Raw genomic sequence first — 25,055 nt, forward strand, 5'->3', positions numbered from 1 at the left:
CCAAACTCATTGGTTCTAATTAGGGACGTGGTCACGGAAGGTGGATTGAGAATTCTGGCCCTTCGGGGGACATACCCGCTGTCGGCCACCGACATGTCATGGTTTTCTGGGTCTTGTGTTCTGCCCACATCCCATTCCAGGGGACAATTTGATTTTGAAAGCTATATAACGTATAGTCATTTAAAGGAATTATAGTGCATTGGAAAAGCATAAAATAAGCCCCCAAAAAAACAACAACAAAGAAAATACTCTTTTAAAGCCTGATATAATAATGTTAAACCTGATATAATAATGTTAATTTTGATTAATTAACTACAGAAAGAATTAAAAGTAAAAAAAAATTTATGCATTTAATCGCATGATTTTTCTTTATTGTGTAAGAATGTTACCTTTCAAAGGAGACCAGACTCATGCATGTGCTATAAGTATAAAGTATAATACATCGCAAATAACTTTTTTTCTTAGTCTGGTTTGTTCATAAAAAATTATTAAATAAGATAAATTTTACCTCGAAAGTGCTTGAGTTTACAAAAGGTCCTTTGCGCTATATGTATATTATTCCTAAAATTGCTGCACTTTGTTAAAAATTGCATTGATCTGTTGGTCTGTGTAGTAGCTAATACTGGATTTTGCTGCTTAAACGTATGTATAATGTATATTCATTGATTCACTCGTATGCCAAAATGAATTTGAATTGAAAAATGTTGCTTTTCGCATCAAATATTGATATGCGATTAAAATGTGATTAATTTCTATTAATTAACTATAAAGTCTCGAATTAATTCGATTAACATTTTTAATCGAGTCCCACGCCACTAATAATAACATATCCAATGGGCCTAAATATTCTCGAAGATGATGGCGTTTCTCCCACTCCGGTATAATGTAAAGAGCTGCTCGCGGAGAGGTCGACAGTAATCATCGTCAGATTGCTCTAATATTAGAAGAAAAGAGAGGTGGCTTTTGAGAACAGATGCCACGTTGCGGATGGGTTGCGAGTTATTGCCAGTATGAGCTCTCTTCGGGGACTCGTACAGAAAATTGCTTTTGATTTTCATTATGTTCGGAGAAGTATCAACTGTTTTGTGTGCATTGAAACAATAATTGAAACAAGCAGGCACACACAGTCACTCACTCGCACGCACATACACCAAGCACATCACGAACAGCAATGGCAGTGTGAACAGACTAGAACATATTTTTCTTTCGTTGTTTTATTAATAAAATAAGTATAAAAATATAGATATAAAACAATATGACTCAGCATTCAAACAGCATGAATTCAGTGTATGACATTTATCCTACAACATACACTTTCCGTTTACATATTACACCTATATGATGAAATTAATCCACAGTTTGACAAATAAACTGCACCAACCATTCACATGAACATTGCTTGTCAAACAAAAATAGCAAATAGTATATAGGATGTCCATCATTAAAAACAGTTCATACATTTACAGTATCTAATGTAATTTGCCGGAAAAGCCGTTTCACGCCCCCTACCACAACCCCCGTCCCCCCAGAGCCCACCCCGTTAAACACTGATAGTATACAATACTACTATCGGTCAGGTCAGTTACAAAACACATTGTCCACACCATTGTTCACAAAAGCTCCTAAAATTCAAAGGCATCTTTACCGATTATGACCAAAAACAGTAAAACTGTGAGAAATATCACCAGTGGCGAGAAAATGTGTTTCAGTTCAAGTCTTGCTTTTTTTCCATTTTGACCTCCACAGACGGATGGTAGGAATGTGTGTACATGTGTTTGTGTGTGTGTGTATCTCTAAGAGTGAGAGAAAGCGAGAAAGAAAGACAAAGAGAGAGACACTAAGTATGAGCCGCCACGACTCTCTCTCTCTCTCTCGTGAGCTAGGTCTCCCTGTCGGGGCCCTTCCCTATGTACATCTCGGCCAGCTTCTTAAACGACGGCCCCCATCCGCTGAGGTAGTCGTACTCCTGGTCGCCGTCCGTGGCGGCCGACTCCAGCGAGCTGAGGGACTCCGCCAGCGAGCCGCTCCCCTCGTACGCATACGTCGCCAGCGAGTCATAGGGCGGTGCCGTCGGGTCCGAGTCGTTCTCGTGGAGCCTCCCGTGGATGAAGTCCCTGACGTCTGGGTTGCCCTTGATGGGCGACGTCCTCCGGAAGGGGAACAGCATCTCGGGGATGATGTCCCGCCGAAGCTTGCTGCTGTCCATCACCTCGGGGTTGCGCAGCGTGCCGATGTCGAAGGCCTGCGTGTCCTCCTCTCCACCGCCCTCGTCGTTGTAGCTCACCACGTTGTCCCGCACGTCCTCCTTGGAGATGATCAGGGGCTCCTTCTTCCGCTGCTTCCTCAAGGCGGCGAACAGCACCACAATCACTACGAGAGGAGAAGGAACAAAACAGCACCACGATCACTATGAGAGGAGAAGGAACAGAACAGCACCACGATCACTATGAGAGGAGAAGGAACAGAACAGCACCACGATCACTACGAGAGGAGAAGGAACAGAACATCACCACGATCACTATGAGAGGAGAAGGAACAGAACAGCACCACGATCACTATGAGAGGAGAAGGAACAGAACAGCACCACGATCACTACGAGAGGAGAAGGACCAAAACAGCACCACGATCACTGCAGTGAAGAGGAGAAGAGAGGATAAAAGAAACAACACAGGGAAGGAGAGAGAGCGAGAGAGAAAGAGAGTTTGACGTTAAGATTTGTGCCTCCTAACGTGTATCACGCATTAAGGAGCGCAGGGGAGTGAAGCCGCGGATGGGAGTCTGCTATCAGTGATGAATCCCCAGCGCGGCCCAAGGCTCTCGCCTCCTATTATTAAAGATTCAGCGAAAAAGCTTTTCTTTTCTTTTTCCCTTGAACGGCACATTCGCCGTACGAAGAGGCGAGGCGCCGTTTTCACTTTTATTCTCCCGCGCATGATTTAATATCTCATCTTCTTATTTCCTTTTTTTTTTGCCCATAAAAAGGTCTTTTAATCAGAGAGAGGGGCCTGTGCGGTGCCGGCAGACGTCATCTCCAGCGAGCGGCGCTGTTAGAACGGGAGATATCCCAAGTGTTCCTGTTTCTCCTCCTGCACCAGGGGAAACGTTCCCTCTCATCCCTGTCACCAGGGACTGTGCTACTAAATGGAGCTTCACCTGTTCTCCCTCCCTCCCTCTTTCCTCCCCCCCTTTCTCCCAGCAGGAAGTATAGTTGTCTACTTTTGCCTCCCACCCAGGTGTTAATTACAACGCCTTTGCTGTGGGGAGGGGAGGGTTTTTTAAAGGGCTCCGCACCAACTGACGTTTCCCGTCTGACCGGTGCCACGCTTCTTTTTTTCCCAGAGTGCCGCGGTGAAGGAGGGGTGTCAAGGGGAGAGGAGAGGAGAGGGGGGGAAGTGGCGTTCCAGCTCAGCGGCCCGCCTGTCGGGGAGGCAAGTGGAGGTGAATGAGACAGACTGTCGGAGGGGTTCAAGCGAGAAGAGCGTGGGATAATGAGCAGATGTCATGATATTTTCGCTCAAGAGGCGAGTGAGAGCAGAGAGAGAGCGCGCAGTGTTCAATCTGCAGTGTTTCTCAAGCCACGGGCGGAGGCTCTCCACCAGGGCGCGATGGGGCAACTCGAAGGGATGTTTGAGGAGGGGGGTAATGAGAGAGATGATGGGGCTGGGAGGTCGGCCGAGTATGTCAACGCGACTTTTCTTGTAAGGAGGAGGAGAAACCAAGGCACTCGTCTTTCAGTGAAAGATGGAGCGTGATGTAAAATGTCGACCACCTGGCCTTCTTCGGGGAGACAAGGTGGATGTTGTAGTTTAAGTTTTGTCTCACTAAAACTTGAGCGCCTTGGTTTTTCTCATCCTCATCCAGCACCTTCTTTCTTTTATCACAGCTATTCGGTTGACGAAGCACCTCTGTTCCATGGTTCTTTGGAAAAAGAAGAGATCACAACTGGAGGAAAAGTATCACCATATTCAAGACACAGGCAGATGAAAGGACACACACACAGTGCACACACACACACATGCACACACACAGTGTACACACACATAAAAAAAACATACACACATACTCTCGCACACACATACAGAGGTTATTTTTGTTCAAATTGTTCATGATGCCCTATTTGTGTTTTACTGTATGAATCATTATGCCAACTAAGCCTCACACGATTTTGCACCAAGCACAAATACCGGTACTATGCTTTGGTCAAGCAAGATTCAATGACAATTGAAACCCATTACTTATTGATATGCCCTTGAACATGGGCACTACACATTCCTGCTTTTTGCAGGGTAAAGTGATATGGACTTGTGCTGTTCCACGCTGCCCGCTTTTGCATACTACATTAGATCACAAAGAGGTCTGAAGTGGTGCTTTAGGATGTCAGGAAATAGCATGTGACCTACTTTACCCGGGAGATACACAAAGACCTTTTTGTCAAGTGGATTTATTCACTAATGAAAGCAGCTTTCAACCACTGCACCATTTTCCGAGAGAAACACTGCGTAATCTAAGTAACACAGATATGTAAGGGGATGTTTTCCAGTGGCCCAGCATTTCACGTCTGCCGCAGAACAATAGACCATCAAAAATAACTAACTTGTGATTCAATTACCGATGAATCAATCTACTTGCGACAGTGTTGTTAATGCGTTTTGTTGCGCTGTAGCCTGTGAGTTGATGTATGCTGAACGGATCCACCCGATACTTTACAACCGCACTTTGACAGTCCTGCAACCCCCTGTTGAACCCCCTGTTGAACCGCGAGTGATCTTTGAATCTTGCTTTGATGAATGCCCGGTCTAGAGAGCTATATTGTTTAATTGTGGTTCATTCTGCCTTGTGCTTTGATCTCCATTATGGCATCTTACCATTCAGACACCTGATATTATGGGAGTGAACAGAGGGAGCTGCAGAAGTCCCTTGTTACGTTGAACCAGCCTAAAAACTATTACTCCGTAACAAGGACACTAAGGAATGAGAACACACTGAAAAGAGAGTCCAGAGGAAGTGTTTTACAGATGTGTTTAAAATATGTAGTCTGCGTTAGGGCTGCTAGATTATGATAATCACAAGGATTTTGATTGATATTGAAATCACGATTATCAAACTCGATTCTCATTGATTTGAAACTAGATTCTCATTGATTTGAAACTAGATTCTCATTGATTTGAGAACATCATTATGATGACGGCCAGGTTTGTCATACCTTTCTTCTCGACCAAAGGCTGCCTTTCTGTTATCTTCCATAAATTACCAAAGATGTTTCAAAATAAGTGGAGAAACAAGCCCTCTCCACATGAGCTGAAACTACTGTTTGAACATTGGGGGTGGGGGCAACCCACTGTGAAGGAAAGGCACGCTGCATTTACAACACAGGACAAAACGAGAGCAATGCTGCATGCGGCACAATAATCATTTTATCACGGTTATCTTGTTTTCATGATTGTGGAAAGCCAAAATCGTAAATGGAATTGAAACTGGATGAATCACATTCTCAGTCTGCATTAGCACCTCTTGCTCAGATGTACTGGGAACATGCTGATGGACTACACAGTGTATGATTGCCTCTGTCTGAGTCTGTTTAACCCCTTAACACATTAGGCGCCAGACCCGGGATCTGGTTAACTCGCCAGTGGTTGAGCGCCAGACCCGAGATTGCTCAGGTTTTGGTAATTTTTTCTTTTATTCGATTTTTTTATTCATTACAGGTTCACGTACCTCTGTGTTACCACCATGTTAGCATAATTCTGATATCTCAAAAGTGCAATACCGGCCGCATTCTGCTGGGTGGCAGTATCTCCCACCCTTTGAAACCTTATTTCACACTGTGTGTTACATTGTATATGGTCCGGGTGGAGAATTTAGACCAAGCCAAGTGAATCGCTTCATCCGACCACTTCGAAACGTGTTCAGCACACTTGAGGCATATCTTGTGCCACTTCATGTCAGGGACCCAATCAACATCAATACTGCCCTGTCAAGGCAGACCGCAGTAACTTCCAAACAGTGAAACTGAGAAAAATGGCTTTAAAGTTTTTTGACTTGCCATCCAAAATGTGTTATAGGTAGATAGATGATAGTACCCAGATTTAACATGTATTAATGAAGTAATCTTTAGGCATACAAAAATATGACGTAGTTATTTTAATTAACCCCAAAAAAGCAGATACTGCACTCTGCTGCACGATTTCCTTAAATAATTATACAGGTAATGTACAGGCAAAGTGCAGTAACTTCAAATACAATGTTGTTTTCCCTCCAGCTTTCATAACTTCACCTAGCCATTTTATTTGGTCATCATCATTCCAATATATTCAGGTATTAAATTTCATTTTCAAAATGGCTAGGTTAACTATACAATATTCACCACGGTATAACATGCAAACGTATACATGAACAAATGTATTCTTTTTCACATGTTGAACGATGGATAGTTAATGTCAACTGAGCCATATAGTATTGTCTTCATAGCTAGAATATAGATATAGCCCTGCAAACACCATGACGCACAGTGAAAATCCCTATCCTTTACAGCGCTGGCACACTGAGTACAAAGATGGCTAGACCGGCTGGCGCCCAAAGTGTTGAGCCCGACGGGCCCTGTACCGGGCCGAGATTTAATTTCACGTCATAAATAGATTTATACAGTCTGTATTAATTAATGTAGCGTTTGTTTGTTTTAAAATGTAGCCAAGAGTAAAGACCCTAACCCTATCAAAACAGCAGTCAAAGTGTATATTTTCAGCACCACGTTTGTTTACCAATGATTTTAAGTATTATTAGTGAAATATGAGTTCATAAATATCTCGGCACATCCCGGTGGAAACCGGATGAATTAGATGGAAATAAAGGAAGCTGTCATACATGTGTGTAGTCCTAGTGTATGAAAGAAGAGACCCAGGGCTTTCGAATTTCATAAAACTACTAAATATATTTTTCAACCTTATTTTCCATGATTATGTCTCACGTGGTCGAACAAACCTGAAGGTTATTGCCATAAAATAGAACATGGTTTGTTTCTTTACCTTTCTGTGAACGTCTAGAGAACGGAGCATTTTTCATTCGAAAAAAGTAACTGTACTTACAATAGATTTCATTCACGTTTTTTGCTTCCCTGTCAGGGGCACCTGGTGGTACTAAATCCAGAGTGAACTCTGCCATTGGAAAGAGGATATTCATATTTCAAATTGTGTGTGTTCGGATGGCAAAATTCAGTACTCTACAAAAACTTCTGTAAATCATCTGCCCTTTATTAATTTGCTTAGATTTTTTGTACACTTCTGAAAATATGGCTAGGGCTTAACACTAGCACAGCCATGGAGAAAATGCTACTAATTCAGATGACCCGACAGCTTATATGAGAAATATGAGAAAAATAAACAGTGTAAACTATATAATTACCTCTGAATATAAAAATATGAGGTTTGAGTGACATAAAACTTTTTATTTATTTTTAAAATGTTAAATACATTTAGATTTTTTTGTATCCACTTTTTCTCCTTATTTTTTTCAATTTTTCTCCCAACCGAATTTCGCCTCGCCAATTCTCCCTTCAATTCTCCCCTCCCCTGTCTCGAAGGTTGCTAGACTATGCCTCCCACTGGTCCGCTGCAGTGAGGACCAAGCCTTGCATCTGGTACACGAGGAGGCAGCTGACGCATCTTTTCACCTGAACAGCGCAGTCTCTCAGTGGCGAGGAGTGACGCGTGGGAGGCTCACGCTGCCCCCGATACTTCCTGATTCTGCTGTACAGGCGCACCAACCGACCTGTAGGAGTCGCTGTCCACAACGTCCAATCCCCACCCACCGGCTTTCCCACCCCTAACACTGCCAATTGTATTAGTATGAACGACCGGCCAAGCCGGTAGCAACGCCGAGAGCTGGGCTCGATACCAGTATATCCTGCGTTAGTGGCGAAATAAAAAATATTATAATATATATATATATATAATTTTTTTTGGATGGAAGAGCCACACATTGACGGGCAACGAGCCACATGCGGCTTGCAAGCCACGGGTTGGCCACCCCTGCGCTAGACGCTCGCAAAGTGCTGTGCCTTTTGTCTGTTCCAACGGCCATAATGTGTAATAACGTTCTAATTACATTTTCCTGAAGTCATTTTGAAATTTCAGAAACCGTGCGAGATAAAACGGGTACTTTTAGGAAAAGTCATTGAGTGACAGAGCTAGAGCTCGACCGAGTGACGAGGATACATTTATTGAAAATGCCTAGGGGTCATTTGACCCCTTGTCGGCTGTGCTAGTGTTAACACATTTGGGGCCATTTGGATCCGTCTAATCTCACTCTATAAGGCCAGCATATCATAATACGGGTTCATTGTGCGTGAGGCTGTTTGTAGAGCTAAATCTATACTTTATAGTATTGCTATCTGTCCATTCTCATTGTCAATTGACACTAAACTGTCCCTTCAAAATGGCTTAAAGAAAAAATTATTTCATCAATGCGTTCCCATTTTATAGCGTCTTGAATATAAGCGTTATATGGGATTGGTCTGGTATATTTCCTGCAAAACGAGATACAGGCTGCTAAGCTAATAACGTTAAATCGAGTGGCGTTTCGGCCCTACAGAAGCTAGAGCTAAAAATCTAAATGCATATGATCGATATAATGTTCCACCATGAATGCATGAAGGGGGGGGGGGGGGGGGACGTCGTTTCTGATTATTGATTACCAATAACGGCGTTAGCCTCAGTAGCCACATTCGCTGATCGCCTGGTTGGCTATGATAACAAGGCCTGATCAGCGTGTAATTTACGTGAAAAAGATCTTACATGTGGCCGGTTGGACTGCAAAAAGGATTTCCCAGTTATCGATCGCCATCTGGTAGATCCATATGTCCATTGGCTTATGATATATTCCTTTACTGCATTCTGAATTCAGCTCCCAAAACGTATTCCATGCTACATGCTACATGCATAGATTCACCCTAAGAGGAAAGTCCAAAAAAAGAAAACACCTTTCTGCCACAGGGAACACTGCATTATCGAGACAGCGCCCCTACGAGGATCTGGCCGGTTATGCACTTTTCCGAATTCCAAGAGTAGGGTAAATCTGCAGTGCCGCTCGGTGACATTGAGTAGGTTATTAAAATGGAATAAAAGCCAAAACAACCTTGCCACGGACATGTCCGTGGTTGACCCTCTACCGTTGGATCCGAAACACGGACATGTCCGTGCTTGGCCGGGAATGTGTTAAGAGGTTAATACCAGCTCGCTTTGTATTGCGGTCCACCATTTCAAATGTGCTCTTATAGAGTCAAATATATTAGGTATCAAGTTCAATTTAAGACTTTTTAAGACCTTTTTAATACCGTTTAGAGATAAATTGAATCCACATTATTTTGAATACCCCGCAGATATTTACTGTGATCTTTGAAAGCTACAAGATCTTTTAAAATCCTAAAAACATTTTAAATTGTGTTACATCATGCATAAGACATGAAATAACATGCATCCTCGGTTCACTCCTGCCATTGCCCTTGACCAAAGCAGTGGCTTGAGAACTGAAGTTGGTCCCCAGGACGCCCACTGCTCCTGAATACAGTAGTTCTGCGGTTTAAATGCAGAGGACAAATGTCTGGTATATTCTAAATTAATTCAAATTCTAATGATTTTTCAAGGATCACTTACAGTATGACTTACTCACACTAGACAGGGACAGAGCATCACGTTAAACAACACTGACGTTATCTTTCGGGAAACTAACATGATCCAACGTGACTTCAGTCAAAACAACAACGGAGGTGGACAGTGAGCTCCTACTCGCTGCGCCTCCCTGTCAGCTCCTCTCCCTTAGGCTGCTGATGGTCTCTGCTCAAATCGGATCGTTGATCCACCTCAGGATATGTGTGCAGATTTCAATATCAAACTGATTTTAAATGAGCAGGACGGGCCCCCCTGATATGTCCGTGAGTAGCAGGCGTAAAATGGAATCTGTAAACACATCAAACTACCAGATAATCTGAACAATAATTATCTTTTGGTCCAGAACTTGCCTCCAAGTGAGCTTTTGACGAATCGATGCTATATCAGCCCAATAATCCAATAGCGCTTCCCCAGCATTAGGTATATTTCTACTCACTGAGGAGGATGATGACACAAAGCAAGATGGCCACCAAGGCTCCGGTGGTGAGGCCGTCGGAGAAGGGCAGGACCTCCGGGTTGCACGTTTGCATGTTCCCCCGGCTGTCGCAGGCGCACACACGCACAATCAACGTGCTGGTGCTGCTCTGGATGGGGTAGTCGTTGTCCGAGATCACCACGGGCAGGAAATACATGCTCATCTCACGTCGGCTGAACCCTCCCCTCCGGGTCAGGATGTTGGCAGTGTTATCTAGAAGTGGGGGTGAGGACATTAGTGAGCTATGAATCACAGCCTATTAGTGGTGGGGGAAAATATCGATACAGTATAGTATCGCGATACTTTGCGTGGCGACACTGTATCGATACAAGGACGCCATCGATATTTTATTATGCAAATTATTTTTTATTTTAATTTTAATTAAAAAAAAATTATAAGGAAGTTGCATTGTTCATTTCAATACCTGTAATAGTACAGTAGTCCACACACACACACACACACACACACACACACACACACACACACACACACACACACACACACACACACACACACACACACACACACACACACACACACACACACACTGTGTGCATTCAGTTAAGTTGGAATATGACTGTAATACAAACAGTTTGTCAGGTACATGCAACACAGATTACAGTGTTTACATCTGTCTGCTTTAGAAAATCCCGTTTGCTGCAATAACAATTATTGAAGTGAGATGAACAGACTGACAACTTTATTTTATTAGATAAACATGTTGACAAAGTTTTACTTTGCAGTTGAAAAGAGATAATACATCGCAATTAGGGATGTCCGATATTATCGGCCTAATCTTTTTTTTTTTTACATTTCTATAACCTTTATTTACCCAGGCAAGCAAGTAAGAACAAATTCTGATTTTATTTATTGTCAAAAGTATGCATAATGTTGTGTTAATTCCACAACAAGAGATATGTAATGTTAATTACCTGAAATTATTCCATTTTTGGGGAGGGGGGGGGGGGGGGGGGGGGGCCCTGCATATATCAGTATCGGTTGATATCGGTATCGGAAATTAAGAGTTGGACAATATCGGTATCGGTAAAAAAGCCAATATCGAGCATCCCTAATCGCAATATATCGCAGTATTAATATCGCAATACTCAGCATATCACAATATATTTTTGTTGTGATGACAATTATTCAAAAAGATGGCTGGTTGTCACAAACACCAGGACCATCTGTTGCAAAGCCAATTCAAGTAATTTTTTGTTTGATAAACTTCCACTTAGATTTTACATAAATGCCTTACTGTAGCTAGGAGGTATTGTCGTTCAATATCCTGATGCCTCCTTCAATTTCAATGTATCGATTTTCCTGGTATGGTTGAGGTTTGGCTGATATTTAATCTGGTATAGTGTATAGTACATGATTGACAAATGCCATGTAATGACAATGGGTCTCATTCCCGAACGAATTTACGACCAAAAATGTCCTCTTAGGCAGATTTCTGCCCATTTAAGACATATTAGGGCTGGTAGTGCTAACTTGACAGACTGTGTTCTCATAGTGATTCCTTCATGTTAACGCTACAGGCCTCCTTGGAATTAATTACATAATCATAATTAAAATAAATATTACAATATTTGTACGATAAGAAATTACGCATTTGATGTTGGAAAAATAAATAATATGGATTCATCTGATCACAGGGCAGCTGCTTAACCATATCTGAACCAGCTACTTTGGACAAATGTATAATTACTTTAATTACTCAGATATTCAAACACATTATGCAATTATTGTGAAATGATTGAAAATAATAATTATTTAATGCCTTCTGTGGAATTTGTATTTCTTATTTGTTACACATCTGTTTTAATGATTAATTATATACATTTTGAAAGAATGCAGGTCAACATGCAATATATCCCATTGATTGGTATACAATGGGACAGACCTTTGTTTGATTGATTGATTGATTGATTGAAAACTTTATTAACAGATTGCAGAATGGGTACAGTACAGTACAGCTCAATTACATATAATTGTTAAGGGGATGCAGACCAGAGAAAGACTTTCGTCTTGTTTACATCAGGGTCCCCCATTTTCAATTCATCATAACATATATGACACACACACGACATACAGATAGACAGTACTGCTACATCTATACATTTATGACATACCAGATTTGCAAATACAGTACTGTTTGTGATACAAAAAGAGTCCAGAAAAGAGAGTATATACATTTGACGTAGAAACTGTTGGAGGAGGTTGGGTAGATGGGGTGGGGTTGGGTGGGTTGGGTAGGAGGGGTGGGTGGGCGACACTGTACAAGCAAAACTGTACATTGGAATATTGACAAAACCATACTAATTTACTGTACATTGGAGGGGGTTGATATAGCTATAAACCTGCATTCCTTATTATATCATTAATCAATTAAACATATCTTGAAATACACTATATAGCCTATACACCAACACTGAAATGACAGTGGATAAATAAATAAGAACTAGGGATGCTCGATATTGGCTTTTTTACCGATACCGATATACCGATATTGTCCAACTCCTAATTTCCGATACCGATATCAACCGATACCGATATATGCAGGGTTTCCCCCCCCAAAAAAACTGAATAATTTCAGGTAATTAACATTACATATCTCTTGTTGTGGAATTAACACAACATTATGCATACTTTTGACAATAAATAAAATCAGAATTTGTTCTTACTTGCTTGCCTGGGTAAATAATTTTTTTTTAATTTAATTCTTTTTTTAAACCGATACCGATATTTTCCGATATCACATTTGAATGCCGATATCGGCCGATAATATCGGTAGGCCGATAATATCGGACATCCCTAATAAGAACTAAAGTTAACCGCATGGAAATAGACTGCATTAATATTACATAACAAGTCTTGTGCGCGCCAGTATGGCCTACGTGTCTAATGAACAGTATAGGCTTAATATATTCTAGTTACTTGTTTCATTAGGATTTAGTAGATATATGCTCTGCCTCTGCCCTACATACAGTATAAGTACAGACTGTACCTATACTGTACGTAGGGCAGAGCATATAGTATCTATTATATCCTAATGCAACAAGTCATTAATGGAATAATAAGCCTATAATGCGTTCATTCATTACGCCGTAGGCATTAATGGAATAATAAGCCTATACTGCGTTCATTCATTACGCCGTAGGCTACAGTATACTGCGCGCGCACGTGTGTGTGTGCGCACGCGCTGCGACAGGTGTACCACGAGCTGTACTATATGATGACAATACATTAATCTAATCTCATTTCCATGGGTCGCACAAGACTCGGAAGGCACTTCCGTATCCATTTCCACACAGCTGCATGGTTTAGTTTAAAATATTTTGTCTAGATGTTTTCCTAATGGCCTTTGGAGGGAAGTTGTAAATGTGAAGTATCAAACTGTGTCTTTAATAACAGTGAAAGGAAGACAATTTATTGAGATGTTTGCTGCCCCAAAGCATGGCATTTTATTCAAACATAGTACACCCACGCACCCACCCACACTATACTGTGCCAGAGGTTAAATAACAGCATATAAAATGTTTGGAACGAGACTCGGCTTGCCTCATATAAAGCTGGAGCCAGCAACTGAAGAGGTCCAAGGTATTAAAGAAGCAGAACCATTAAAGCATTGTCTATTGAATAGTCTATGACTAGTTTTATGATGACTGGACAAACATTTTAGTACTGAAATGTATATGCCAAGGACAGCCTTGACTTGTTCCCCTGTCACATTCAGGAACAAAAAACATGGAGAAATTGGTCCAGAAAATACAAGCCTCACCTAGTTTCTTATTTATTTTCTAATGTATACGTTATACATTAGGAAATAAATATTCAATTGGAAGAATTGCTACTGAACAAAAGAGCAGTATCATTTTCTTAATGTCCTCAACATGTATAATTTTCACTCACCTTTAGTAAGAGAAAGCATAAAGGACAGCATAAGTTTAAGTTCAAATGCAGATTCATTAAAATTGTCAGCCAGTGACCTATGTGTGAAATAAGTTGTTTCAGAGTATGGCTTACCTTCTCTGTCAAGAATGGTGAAGTTTGGGTTGGTGGCGCTTATGCTGAAGACAAACTTATGTCCAACAAGGGGCTCATCTGTGTCAACTGCACTTATGGTCTGGATCAGCTGTGGAGAATACAAAATACGGTATATATATATATATTTAATAACCTTGTTACATGTGAGGATTTGCACTTGAAGTGTGTCATTGATTATAGTGAATATTTCAGATTTTTTTTATTTCAGCACCTGTCCTGCTTTGACATTCTCACAGACAAACGTGTCGTAAGACATGGCAAACTCTGGTGCATTGTCGTTCACGTCCAAGACCTTGAGGAAGACTGCCACTCGAGTCGTCTGCCGTGGGTTATCTGAAAAACAGTGGTGACAATATGTTACAATGGTAATAATAATAATAATAATAATAATAATAATAATAATAATAATAATAATAATAATAATAATAATAATAATAATAATAATAATAATAATAATAATACACCTTATTTGTATAGCACCTTTCATACAGATAATCTAACTCTATTACTTCTCCACCAGCTTACAGTATGTTTGTGTCTATATTTTTAGACTTCACGTGATCTCTGTCACTGGCAACATTTTCCAAGGCCTTTTGGAAGATACTCCAATTGAAGACAACATCTTATTTACATAGGGATATAACTGTGTACTGATGCAAACAAAAATGATAAGGAAATATTTTTTTAGAAAACAAGCAATTACTTATTTCCGTGGCAACCACTGATATGTTGTGCCATTTGGACATCTCTCTGTCCAGTGCTTTCAGTGTAGTGATGGTGCCATTCACAGAATCGATGTTAAACAGCCTCTCCAGGTCTGTATGGCGGTCGATGGAGTATCTGCAAAAAGCAGAGTAAATTCATCCGACGTATTAAAAACATCACGTCATGATACCCATCAATATGAAAGCCTCACCCATACAAGTATGAAGGCTCAAGGTCATTTGTCTTAGGTTGCAATGCGAGAGAATAGCACATTCCGTATCCCTTTTGAGGAAAGCAATACTGATATAATATGTTTGTGTTCAGTTTTTCTGCACTCCATATAACTACCGGTACCTCAAGGGATATTTATCTTTATAGTAGCAAACAGTACTTCAGTCTATAAAAAAAAGAAAAAAAAACATATAATTTCCACGGCGCATCAGTCATTGATTCCAATGGGGTATTTATTCCAGGCCCCCTTTGCCTTATTGCCGGAAGACGATACATCCCTCCCACAGCCTCCTCGTTTATCACTGTCAACTTAGATATTCAACTGACATTTAAATATGCAACACAATGCTCTGTGTGGTGTGGGTATGAGAGTGGCATATCTCCGTGTCCGGGACAGGCAGGCGCCATGCGGGGTGGAGCGGCCGAAGCTGAGCTGTATGAATCGATAGAGCAAATTAGGTGCTCTCATTTTGACTTTGTGCCGCGCCGCGGTGGCGCTTACATAATGCTGGGAAATAAACAGTGTCTGTATTCACTTCGCAGGGGCCGCTACCAGCTTCCACTGGGAAATCACCAGGAGGGACCAATGCATAGTAATGCTTCTCTTCCCCCTGTCCACGCTGACACATGGCTACGCTGATGGATTAGATTTAGCCAAGTGAGCACATTTTCCCCCCTTCCAGGAACTGATAACAGGAGACGTTGAATTTATACAGGATCCGTTATTGTGTATTGCTTGTTTCTCTTATTGATTTCTGACGCACGATAATTACAGCCGGAGCTGTTGTGTCTCAATACAATCATATTACCACAATAAAACAACGTGTCTACTCTGGCGCTGATGGAACGCTTACTTAATAGTTAGTTAATGAATTATAATATTTATTCGCTACGACTGCCTGAGGAGGATTGAGCCAGAAAAGGTGTACAGGCACTGTGTACAGTATGGTGCAAAAACCTTGGTGTTGTCCTCGACGACCAGTTGAACTTCTCTGCTCACATCGCAGCGACAACCAGAACCTGCAGATTCCTCCTGAGCAACGTCAGAAGGATACGCCCCTTCCTGACAAAAGAAGCCACCCAACTCCTCGTCCAATCAACAGTCATCTCCCGCCTCGACTACTGCAACGCACTGCTAGCTGGCCTCCCGGCCACTGCCACCAAGCCTCTTCAACTCATTCAAAACGCAGCGACCCGCCTGATCTCAAACCTACCGAAGTCGGCCCATGTCACCCCACTTCTTAGGGACCTGCACTGGCTCCCCATTGCTGCACGTATCCGCTTCAAGGCCCTCGACCTAGCATACCGTGCGGCAAAGGAAACCCCTCCCGCCTACCTCCGGTCAATGGTCTCTAACTACACACCCTCAAGACCCCTACGCTCTGCATCTTCTGGCCGCCTCAGATCTACTCCTATCCAAGCTCCCGGAGGGTCATCAAAGAGAAGCCGCCTATTCTCAGTCCTTGCCCCACAATGGTGGAATGAACTACCCATCCCAGTTAGGACAGCCGAATCACGTCCAATCTTTCGCCGTCGACTAAAGACTCACTTCTTCAACCATTATCTGAAATGATATAAAAAAAAATAAAAATAAAAATCTAACCCAAACTAACCTACACTGTAACACGCAACACTTTGATGAACATTGTTACTCAGCTGATAGAGTTATACCCTTCTTGCTGTCTTGTCGCACAGAACTTGTAAGTCGCTTTGGATAAAAGCGTCAGCTAAATGACTAAATGTAAATGTAAATGTGCAGTCGGAGTAGTCATAATAGAGTCAGGGTAGTCAGAATAGAGTCAGGGTAGAGTCAGAATTAGGGATGTTCGATGTTGGCTTTTTTACCGATATCAACCGATACCGATATATGCAGGGTCCCCCTCCCCCCAAAAGACTAAATAATTTCAGGTAACTAACATTGCATATCTCTTGTCGTGGAATTAACACAACATTATGCACACTTTTGACAATAAAAGTATGCATTGGTGTGTTAATTTCACTGGATGCATTCAACAAGGCCTTCTAAATGTAAACATCTGTGCATCTCCCCTTTTCTTCTCTCTCTCCCTCTGGTTCTCATCTCCCTTTCTATTTTTCCCTCTCTCTTTCCTTCTCTCTCCCTTATTTATTGTAATTGTCCTTGTATACTATTGCTACTGTAATTTAGTATTTTATTTAATTGTATGTATGTACATAACCTTGTTTTTGTTGCAACCCCCCGCCCCCCCTCCCTCAAAAGCCTTTTGCTTTTTGGTCAGGCTGCTTTTGTATATAAGAATGTGTTCTTACTTGCTTGCCTGGGTAAATAAAGGTTAAATAAAATAATTAAAAAAAAATATATATATATATCGGTAGGCCGATAATATCGGACATAGTCAGAATAGATTCAGGGTAGTCAGAATAGATTCAGGGTAGTCATAATAGAGTCAGAGTCGGGGTAGAATCAGGTTAGAATCAGATTGGAGTCTTATTAGAGACAGGGTAGAGTCACAGTAGTCAGAGAAGAGTCAGGGAAGGGTACAATCAGAGTAGAATCAGAGTAGAATCAGAGTAGAGGCATGGTAGAATCAGAGTAGAGTCTTAATAGAGACAGAGTGGAGTCAGTGTAGAATCAGAGTAGAGTCCGGGTAGAGTTTCGGGTGGAGTCAGAATGGAGATTTATTTGTGTCAGATTAGACTCAGATTAGTGTCAGGATAGAGTTGGATTGGAGTCAGATTAGACTCAGGGTAGAGTTATAGTGGAGTCAGATTAGTGTCAGGGTATAGTTAGAGTGGAGTCAGATTGGAGTCGTATTAGTGTCAGGGTAGAGTTAGAGTGGAGTCAGATTGGAGTCGTATTAGTGTCAGGGTAGAGTTAGAGTGGAGTCAGATTAGTGTCAGGGTAGAGTTAGAGTAAAGTCAGATTGGAGTTGTATTAGTGTCAGGGTAGAGTTAGAGTAAAGTCAGATTGGAGTCGTATTAGGGCTTGTGTCCACAGCGGAAGTTTTTTTCAAGACGGACCGTTTTGAAAAGCAAAAAGCAAAAAGCTCAGAGCGGTTTCCTGAGTCTCGCGACTGCCACGGCTCCGCCACTTCCTCCATGTTGATTGGTCGGTCGAAAAAAGTTACCTTGATGAGCGCGCTCCTCTCCAAAAGTTGAACTAGTTTCAACTTTAGGCGCTGGGAGCGCTCCGCCCAAAAACGCTGCCGCCGAGAGCGCTAAAACGCGAGGCGCGCCGCTGGGAAAAGGAGCGCGCCTGTTGCGTCAGTAGCATAGAAATGAATGACAGAAAGGAGCTGACAACTCATAAAACGTCCGCTGTGGACACAAGCCCTTAGTGTCAGGGTATAGTTAGAGTAATGTCAGATTGGAGTCGTATTAGTGTCAGGGTAGAGTTAGAGTAAAGTCAGATTGGAGTCGTATTAGTGTCTGGGTAGAGTTAGAGTAAAGTCAGATTGGAGTCGTATTAGTGTCAGGGTAGAGATAGCATAAAGTCAGATTGGAGTCGTATTAGTGTCAGGGTAGAGATGGAGTAAAGTCAGTATTAGTGTCAGGGTAGAGGTAGAGTGGAGTCAGATTAGTGTCAGGGTAGAGTCAGATTAGACTCAAGAGTAGAGACACTTACTTGACCGGCTTGTTCTCAGCGTCGGGGTCCCTGGCCGACACCACACCCACGAAGCTGCCGGCGGCCGTGTCCTCGTGCACCTCGATGATGTAGGGGTTCCTGGTGAACACCGGGGACTCGTCCACGTCCTCCACCGTCACCTTGACGGTGGTGTGGTCTTTGAACTGCACACCGTGGATGAACCGTGCATCCAAATAGGTGTTTCTCACCTCGACTCTGAACTCGTAGTCCCTCTTTCTTTCGTAGTCCAGCGCCTGGAGATTTCATAATGCATTGCCTGTTATTTGTTGAACATAATCTTCCTTTCATGCTTGAGTTAGAAATCCAACATAATGATGCATACTGATTCTCACAAGAGAAAGAGTTTACGGCAAAAGCGATGTTCCTATCGTTCATTTTAGCGGAGTAGCTGCAGTTTTAATACCACGGCTCAATACGACCATTCATCTAATTTTTCTTTACAGAAGGACACTATCAGGAGCCCACTCCTAATCTGAGCCTGATCCTATTTTCCCATTGAAGTTCTCCTATTTGCATAATTGGCTAGAGCTCTTAAGAAGAACCTGGCAAATAACGAAGACCTCAGCTTGGATTTCAATAAAGAAAGAGGCTGAATTTGGATTCCAAGCTGACACTCAAGAGACTCCTTTATGAGAATTTAGCGGGAGTCACAGGGCGCCAGGGAGCCCCTGAGAGCGAAACGATTTAAGAATCTTTTTAAAGATATAATGATACCAAAATTGTCAAATGGAGTTAATGGTTGCTGGCTCTGCACACAAAAAGAGTATACATTAGGGATGCAACAATCTGACTTTCTCAGTCCCCATATGGAGGACCGATCCAATCCATTACTTTTAATGAACAGTAAGACTTGGACTGTCATTGGACAAAATATATTGAGATATAATGCATGTTTCTCAATTAGAGAGTTAACATGTAAAAAATTCAGCAAATCAAGTAAATTTGCTTTGATTTCTGTTTCTTGGTATTAGATTTTAGTATTGAGGGTAATTCACAGACACGATATTCTATTTTAACCTGATATCGGACCGATATCCAATACCAGTATCCGTATCGACGCGTCGTGGAAGATGAGGTGAAAGACTAATCGTTTACCTTTTTCACTATGACTATGCCCTCTTGTGTCGCTGGATCAGTGATGATGTAGAACATGTCGTGACCACCGACGATGCTGTACTCCATTTCAGCATTGCGGCCGACATCCGGGTCATCGGCTTTGATGCGGCCAATGGCCCCTCCGACCTCGGTGGACTCCGGAGTGGTCATGCGGAAGGAATCTAAAGACAGAGCAGAAGATTCAACCTCTTGCACATTCTCGCTTGTGTGTGTGTGTGTGTGTGTGTGTGTGTGTGTGTGTGTGTGTGTGTGTGTGTGTGTGTGTGTGTGTGTGTGTGTGTGTGGATGGATAGAAGGGATGGATGGATGGACAGAATGAATGGATGGATGTGTGTCTGTGCATGTGTATCATCATAGCTCAGCAAGATAAATGGTAGCAGGGGAAAGTGTGAGCATGAACTGACCATGAGCACCGTGAATATAAATCAGGCAGATCTTGAAAACATGTTTATTATGTATGTACTTGTCCTGCTGTCTCTTCTTGACCTTACACATAAATAAATTATTCAGATTTGTGTGTGTGTGTACATTGTGTACAATATTATTTGCACGTGTGCCTGTGTGTATGCAGGTGTATTTCCGTGTGTCTGTGAAAGAGAGATTAGGCCTAACATATATATATATATACATACATATACATATATATATATATATATATATATATATATATATATATATATATATATATATATATATATATATATTAGTGCTGTCAATAGATTAAAAAAAAGTAACTAATTAATCTCACAATTTTCTGTAATTAATCTAGATTAATCTAGATTGAAAATCGCATTTTTCTACTTAAAACCGAAGCTTGTAACATATATTTACTTGAGTAAAATCATGGAATTAATGTAGAATCAACACAAAAAAAGTATACTTCGATTAAAAAACTATTTTAATAGCTTTCTTTGATCTTTGAATACAGTTTCTCTCCTGTGAAATACAAATGTTCAACAAAACCATCAACATTGACTCAGCTTTGAAGACCTCTTTCTTATATCCACGGTGCTTACAGAAATAAAAAGTGCAGATTGGCTTAGAGGATGATAATGTCTTGTATGAACTACCAGTAGGCCTAATATAAATCATATTAACAATAAAAATGTGTTCCATCTTCATGTCAGATGATTTTCAAAAAGGTGCATGAGTCAATGCAAAAAAAGAACAAGCAAAGATACTGCTGAAAGTTCAGAACGTTGAAAATGTTTCACTCCATTGATTAATCTAGATAAAAAAATATTAACGCTTTAAATCATTTTAATTAATCTCCAAAATTGACAGCCCTAATATATATATATATATATATATATTAGGGCTGTCAAAGTTAATGCTTTAACTTTGAAGATTAATTAAAATTATTTAAAGCATTACAATACATTTATCTAGATTAATCTATGGAGTGAAAAATCTTCAATTTTAGCGCCGCGGATATAAGAAAGAGGTCTAGCTGGGTCAATGTTGATGGTTTTGTTGAACATTTGTATTTCACAGGAGAGAAACTGTATTCAAAGAAAGCTATTAAAATAGTCTTTGTATCTAAATATACTTTCTTTGTGTTGATTTTACATTAATTCCATGATTTTACTCAAGTAAATAGCTGTTACAAGCTTCGGTTTTAAGTAGAAAAATGCTATTTTTAATCTAGATTAATCTAGATTAATTAAAGAAAATTGAGATTAATTCGTTTTTTTTTATCTATTGACAGCACTAATATATATATATATATATATATATATATATATATATATATATATTATAGGCTGTCAAATATATCGCGTTAATATCGCGTTAACTCCCGATTCTATTAATGCCACTAATTATTTTAACTCAAGATTAACTAAAAAAAAAAAAAAAAATTACTAGACTTCACTCAGGTGTATTATTGATGCTCTCATTGATACTATGTTTGTTTCTGAAGTGTGTGTGTGTGTGTGTGTGTGTGTGTGTGTGTGTGTGTGTGTGTGTGTGTGTGTGTGTGTGTGTGTGTGTGTGTGTGTGTGTGTGTGTGTGTGTGTGTGTGTGTGTGTGTGTGTGTGTGTGTGTGTGTGAGATATAGAGAGAGAGGGGGGTGAGAGAGATGAGGAAGGGGCAAAAGAGAAAAAGAGCTGAGAGAGTGTGTGTGTGAGGGAGAGAGGGGGGTGTGTGATTAATCAGCCCTTGTGTGTGTGAATGTAACAAGTTCCTAACGTTTTCTTTCCCCTATTATTTCATGCACACTTTATTCATTGTTTTAAATTATTATTTTCTTTTAAGTTATTTTGTGCATCACTCTGTTTTGAATTTGATGCAAATTTGCAATGCATGAGGGTCATCCTTTTGTGTTAAATGGCTGCATAAAGCAAGCATTTGTTGACTCGCATGTTGATAAGAGTATTAAAACTTGGAACTTGAAAAAGATCTGTTTAAGGTAAAAAAGAAAAAGAGAGAGAGAGAGAGAGAGAGAGAGAGAGAGAGAGAGAGAGAGAGAGAGAGAGAGAGAGAGAGAGAGAGAGAGAGAGAGAGAGACAGAGACAGAGACAGAGACAGAGACAGAGACAGAGACAGAGACAGAGAGTTTTGACCTCTGGAAAATGAATACAGGTGCGAGAGGAATATAACCCACGGTTAGCGAAGCGCGGTGGACTGTCGTTGACGTCCGAGAGGGTGATGCTGACCGTGGTGGTCCCTGAGAGACCTCCCATCTGTCCCGCCATGTCTTTAGCCTGAATCACCACCTGGTAGTTCTCCTTCACCTCCCGGTCCATGCCAGGTAGGGCTGTCTTGATGGTACCTGAAAAGAAAACGGGGGGAAAAAAACGTTCATACCACTAACAACGCTGATTCTATCTAGTAGTTTTAGACATACGTTGGATGAATAATGTGTCCCCTGAAAGGACGGTCCGTCTTTGAGATTTGAGCATGCACGTCAATGTGTGGCTGCTCACAGGCAAGGACGTAAATGAATGTTTTAGCACTCTCAGACTCAACTATCATCTACCACTTGGAAAGCAGAATAAAGGCTGCAGCTTTTTGAACCGCTTTAGGAAATCTTCAGTTGAGAAGTGAGAACATTTTGATAAAAAAAAATTCCCATTGTTGCGTGCGTGAGTGTTGTGGCCGGGACCAGCTTTTCGAGGCTGGCCTATACTCTTGTTTTTGTTTGTGGTGCCCTCTATGACATACCAGGCCGGGCAACATGTCCTAATAATGTATACTTCATGACCAGCACGCTTCTTTTATATTTCATGTTCCAGTAAAAACAAAACACAAACAATCTACCAGACATACAGACAGTGGCTCAGGAGGTACTGTAGAGTGGCCGTCTGGTAATAGGAAAGGTTCCCTGTTAAATTTTGGCTCCTCCTGGCAGCGTGTAGAAGTGTCCTTGAGCGAGACACTTAGCCCCTAACTGCTCCCGATGAGCAGGTTGGCACCTTGCATGGTTGCCTCCGCCGTCGGTGTGTGAACGTTTGAGTGAATGGGTGAATGTGAGGCATAAATTGAAAGCGTTATAAACACAGTCAATTGACAGACAGACAGACAGACAGACAGACAGACAGACAGACAGACAGACAGACAGACAGACAGACAGACAGACAGACAGACAGACAGACAGACAGACAGACAGACAGACAGACAGACAGACAGACAGACAGACAGACAGACAGACAGACAGACAGACAGACAGACAGACAGACAGACAGACAGACAGACAGACAGACAGACAGACAGACAGACAGACAGACAGACAAGTCAAGTCAAGAGTTTTATTTGTCACGGCATACAAGTATACAATGAAATGCGGGTGGTCTTGCCCGCAACAATGTGCAATACAGTGGTACAACATATAATAGAATCCAATAAAAACAGCATTGTGCAATAAATAGGTAACAGGTAACATGGTGTGACATCTCGGTATCTGTACATAGTTATTTACAGAGCATATAGGACATGCTAGGTAGCTTTGGTAGTGCAATACACTGTTACTGTTGTTATACTAATTTAAAGTGGCCTTTCCTTTTGGCCATAAGTGGGTGTGTGCGGCATGAGTGTGTGCCCGCTCATGTTAAAGTGTTAAAGTGGCTGCTAGTGTGTGAGCGTGCACAGCGTGCGTGTCGTGTGTGTGCTCATGTGTGCTTGTGTGTGGATAGTTCAGTGTTCTGTGGCACTCAATGTTGAGCCTAAGCCTCTCTGTCCTAGTAGCTGGGGTTCGCAGGCGTCTGCCTGACCTCAGCAGCTGGAACAGGCTGTTATTGGGGTGGTGGGGGTCTTTCTCTGTCCTAGTAGCTGGGGTTCGCAGGCGTCTGCCTGACCTCAGCAGCTGGAACAGGCTGTTATTGGGGTGGTGGAGGTCTTTCATTATTCTGCAGGCTCTGGATTTGCACCTCTTGTTGTATAGAACCTGCAGGGGAGGTAGTGCAATACCCGTGGTACGCTCGGCTGAGCGCACCACTCTCTGTAGGGCCTTCTTGTCCTGTGCCGTGCTGTTTCCATACCAGGCAGTGATGTTTCCGGTCAAGATGCTCTCTACAGCTCTTGAGTAGAAGGACTGGAGTATCTTCCCAGATACTCTGAACTTCCTTAACTGTCTCAGGTGGTAGAGGCGCTGCTTCGCTGTCTTTACTACTGTGTCTATGTGTGTTGACCATGTCAGATCCTCTGAGATGTGGACCCCCAGGTACTTAAAGCTGCTCACCCTGTCCACGGTAGCCCCGTTAATCATCAGTGGTGTGTGTGTCTCCTGCTGTCCTCTCCTATAATCCACGATCAGCTCCTTGGTTTTACCAATGTTCAGGAGCAGGCTGTTGTCCTGGCACCAGCGTTCCAGTACCTCAACCTCCTCCCGGTAGGCCTTCTCGTCGTTGTCCGAGATCAGCCCCACCACCACCGTGTCGTCTGCGAACTTCACTATGGAGTTGGAGCTGAACTTGGCCACACAGTCGTGTGTGTATAGTGAGTACAGCAGGGGGCTCAGAACACAGCCCTGGGGGGACCCGATGCTCAGGGTGATGGTGTTGGAGGTCTGACCCCCCACCCTGACCGCCTGGGGTCTTTCACTCAGAAAGTCCAGTACCCAGGCGCTCAGAGCGGAGCTCAGACCCAGCTCGATCAGTTTGTCCACCAGTCTGGTGGGGACTATGGTGTTGAACGCTGAGCTGTAGTCAATGAACAACAGTCTCACATAGCCCCCCTTCTGACGGTCCAGGTGAGA

At 41.9% G+C, this 25,055-nt stretch overlaps 1 protein-coding gene across 2 annotated transcripts in view; it reads right to left on the bottom strand.

Moving 5' to 3' along the window:
- Positions 1-1,879: 1,879 nt before the first annotated feature.
- The window catches only part of LOC311238497 (cadherin-10-like), a gene marked incomplete at both ends in the record, with an annotated part of 90,813 nt that continues 67,637 nt past the window's right edge, over positions 1,880-25,055 (bottom strand). Inside the window, 8 exons of one of the 2 annotated variants that reach the window (XM_084326585.1) lie at positions 1,880-2,370; positions 10,099-10,350; positions 14,164-14,272; positions 14,396-14,517; positions 14,888-15,024; positions 18,725-18,978; positions 19,841-20,022; positions 22,467-22,634. In XM_084326585.1, coding sequence (XP_084182711.1) covers positions 1,880-2,370; positions 10,099-10,350; positions 14,164-14,272; positions 14,396-14,517; positions 14,888-15,024; positions 18,725-18,978; positions 19,841-20,022; positions 22,467-22,634 — 1,715 coding nt within the window. Of the gene's footprint in view, positions 2,371-10,098; positions 10,351-14,163; positions 14,273-14,395; positions 14,565-14,835; positions 15,025-18,724; positions 18,979-19,840; positions 20,023-22,466; positions 22,635-25,055 lie in introns of both variants that reach the window. The other variant, XM_084326584.1, reaches the window with a different exon arrangement.

This window comes from Notolepis coatsorum (genome assembly GCF_963971535.1).
Source record: "Notolepis coatsorum genome assembly, chromosome: 12".
Taxonomy (NCBI): Eukaryota; Metazoa; Chordata; class Actinopteri; order Aulopiformes; family Paralepididae; genus Notolepis; species Notolepis coatsorum.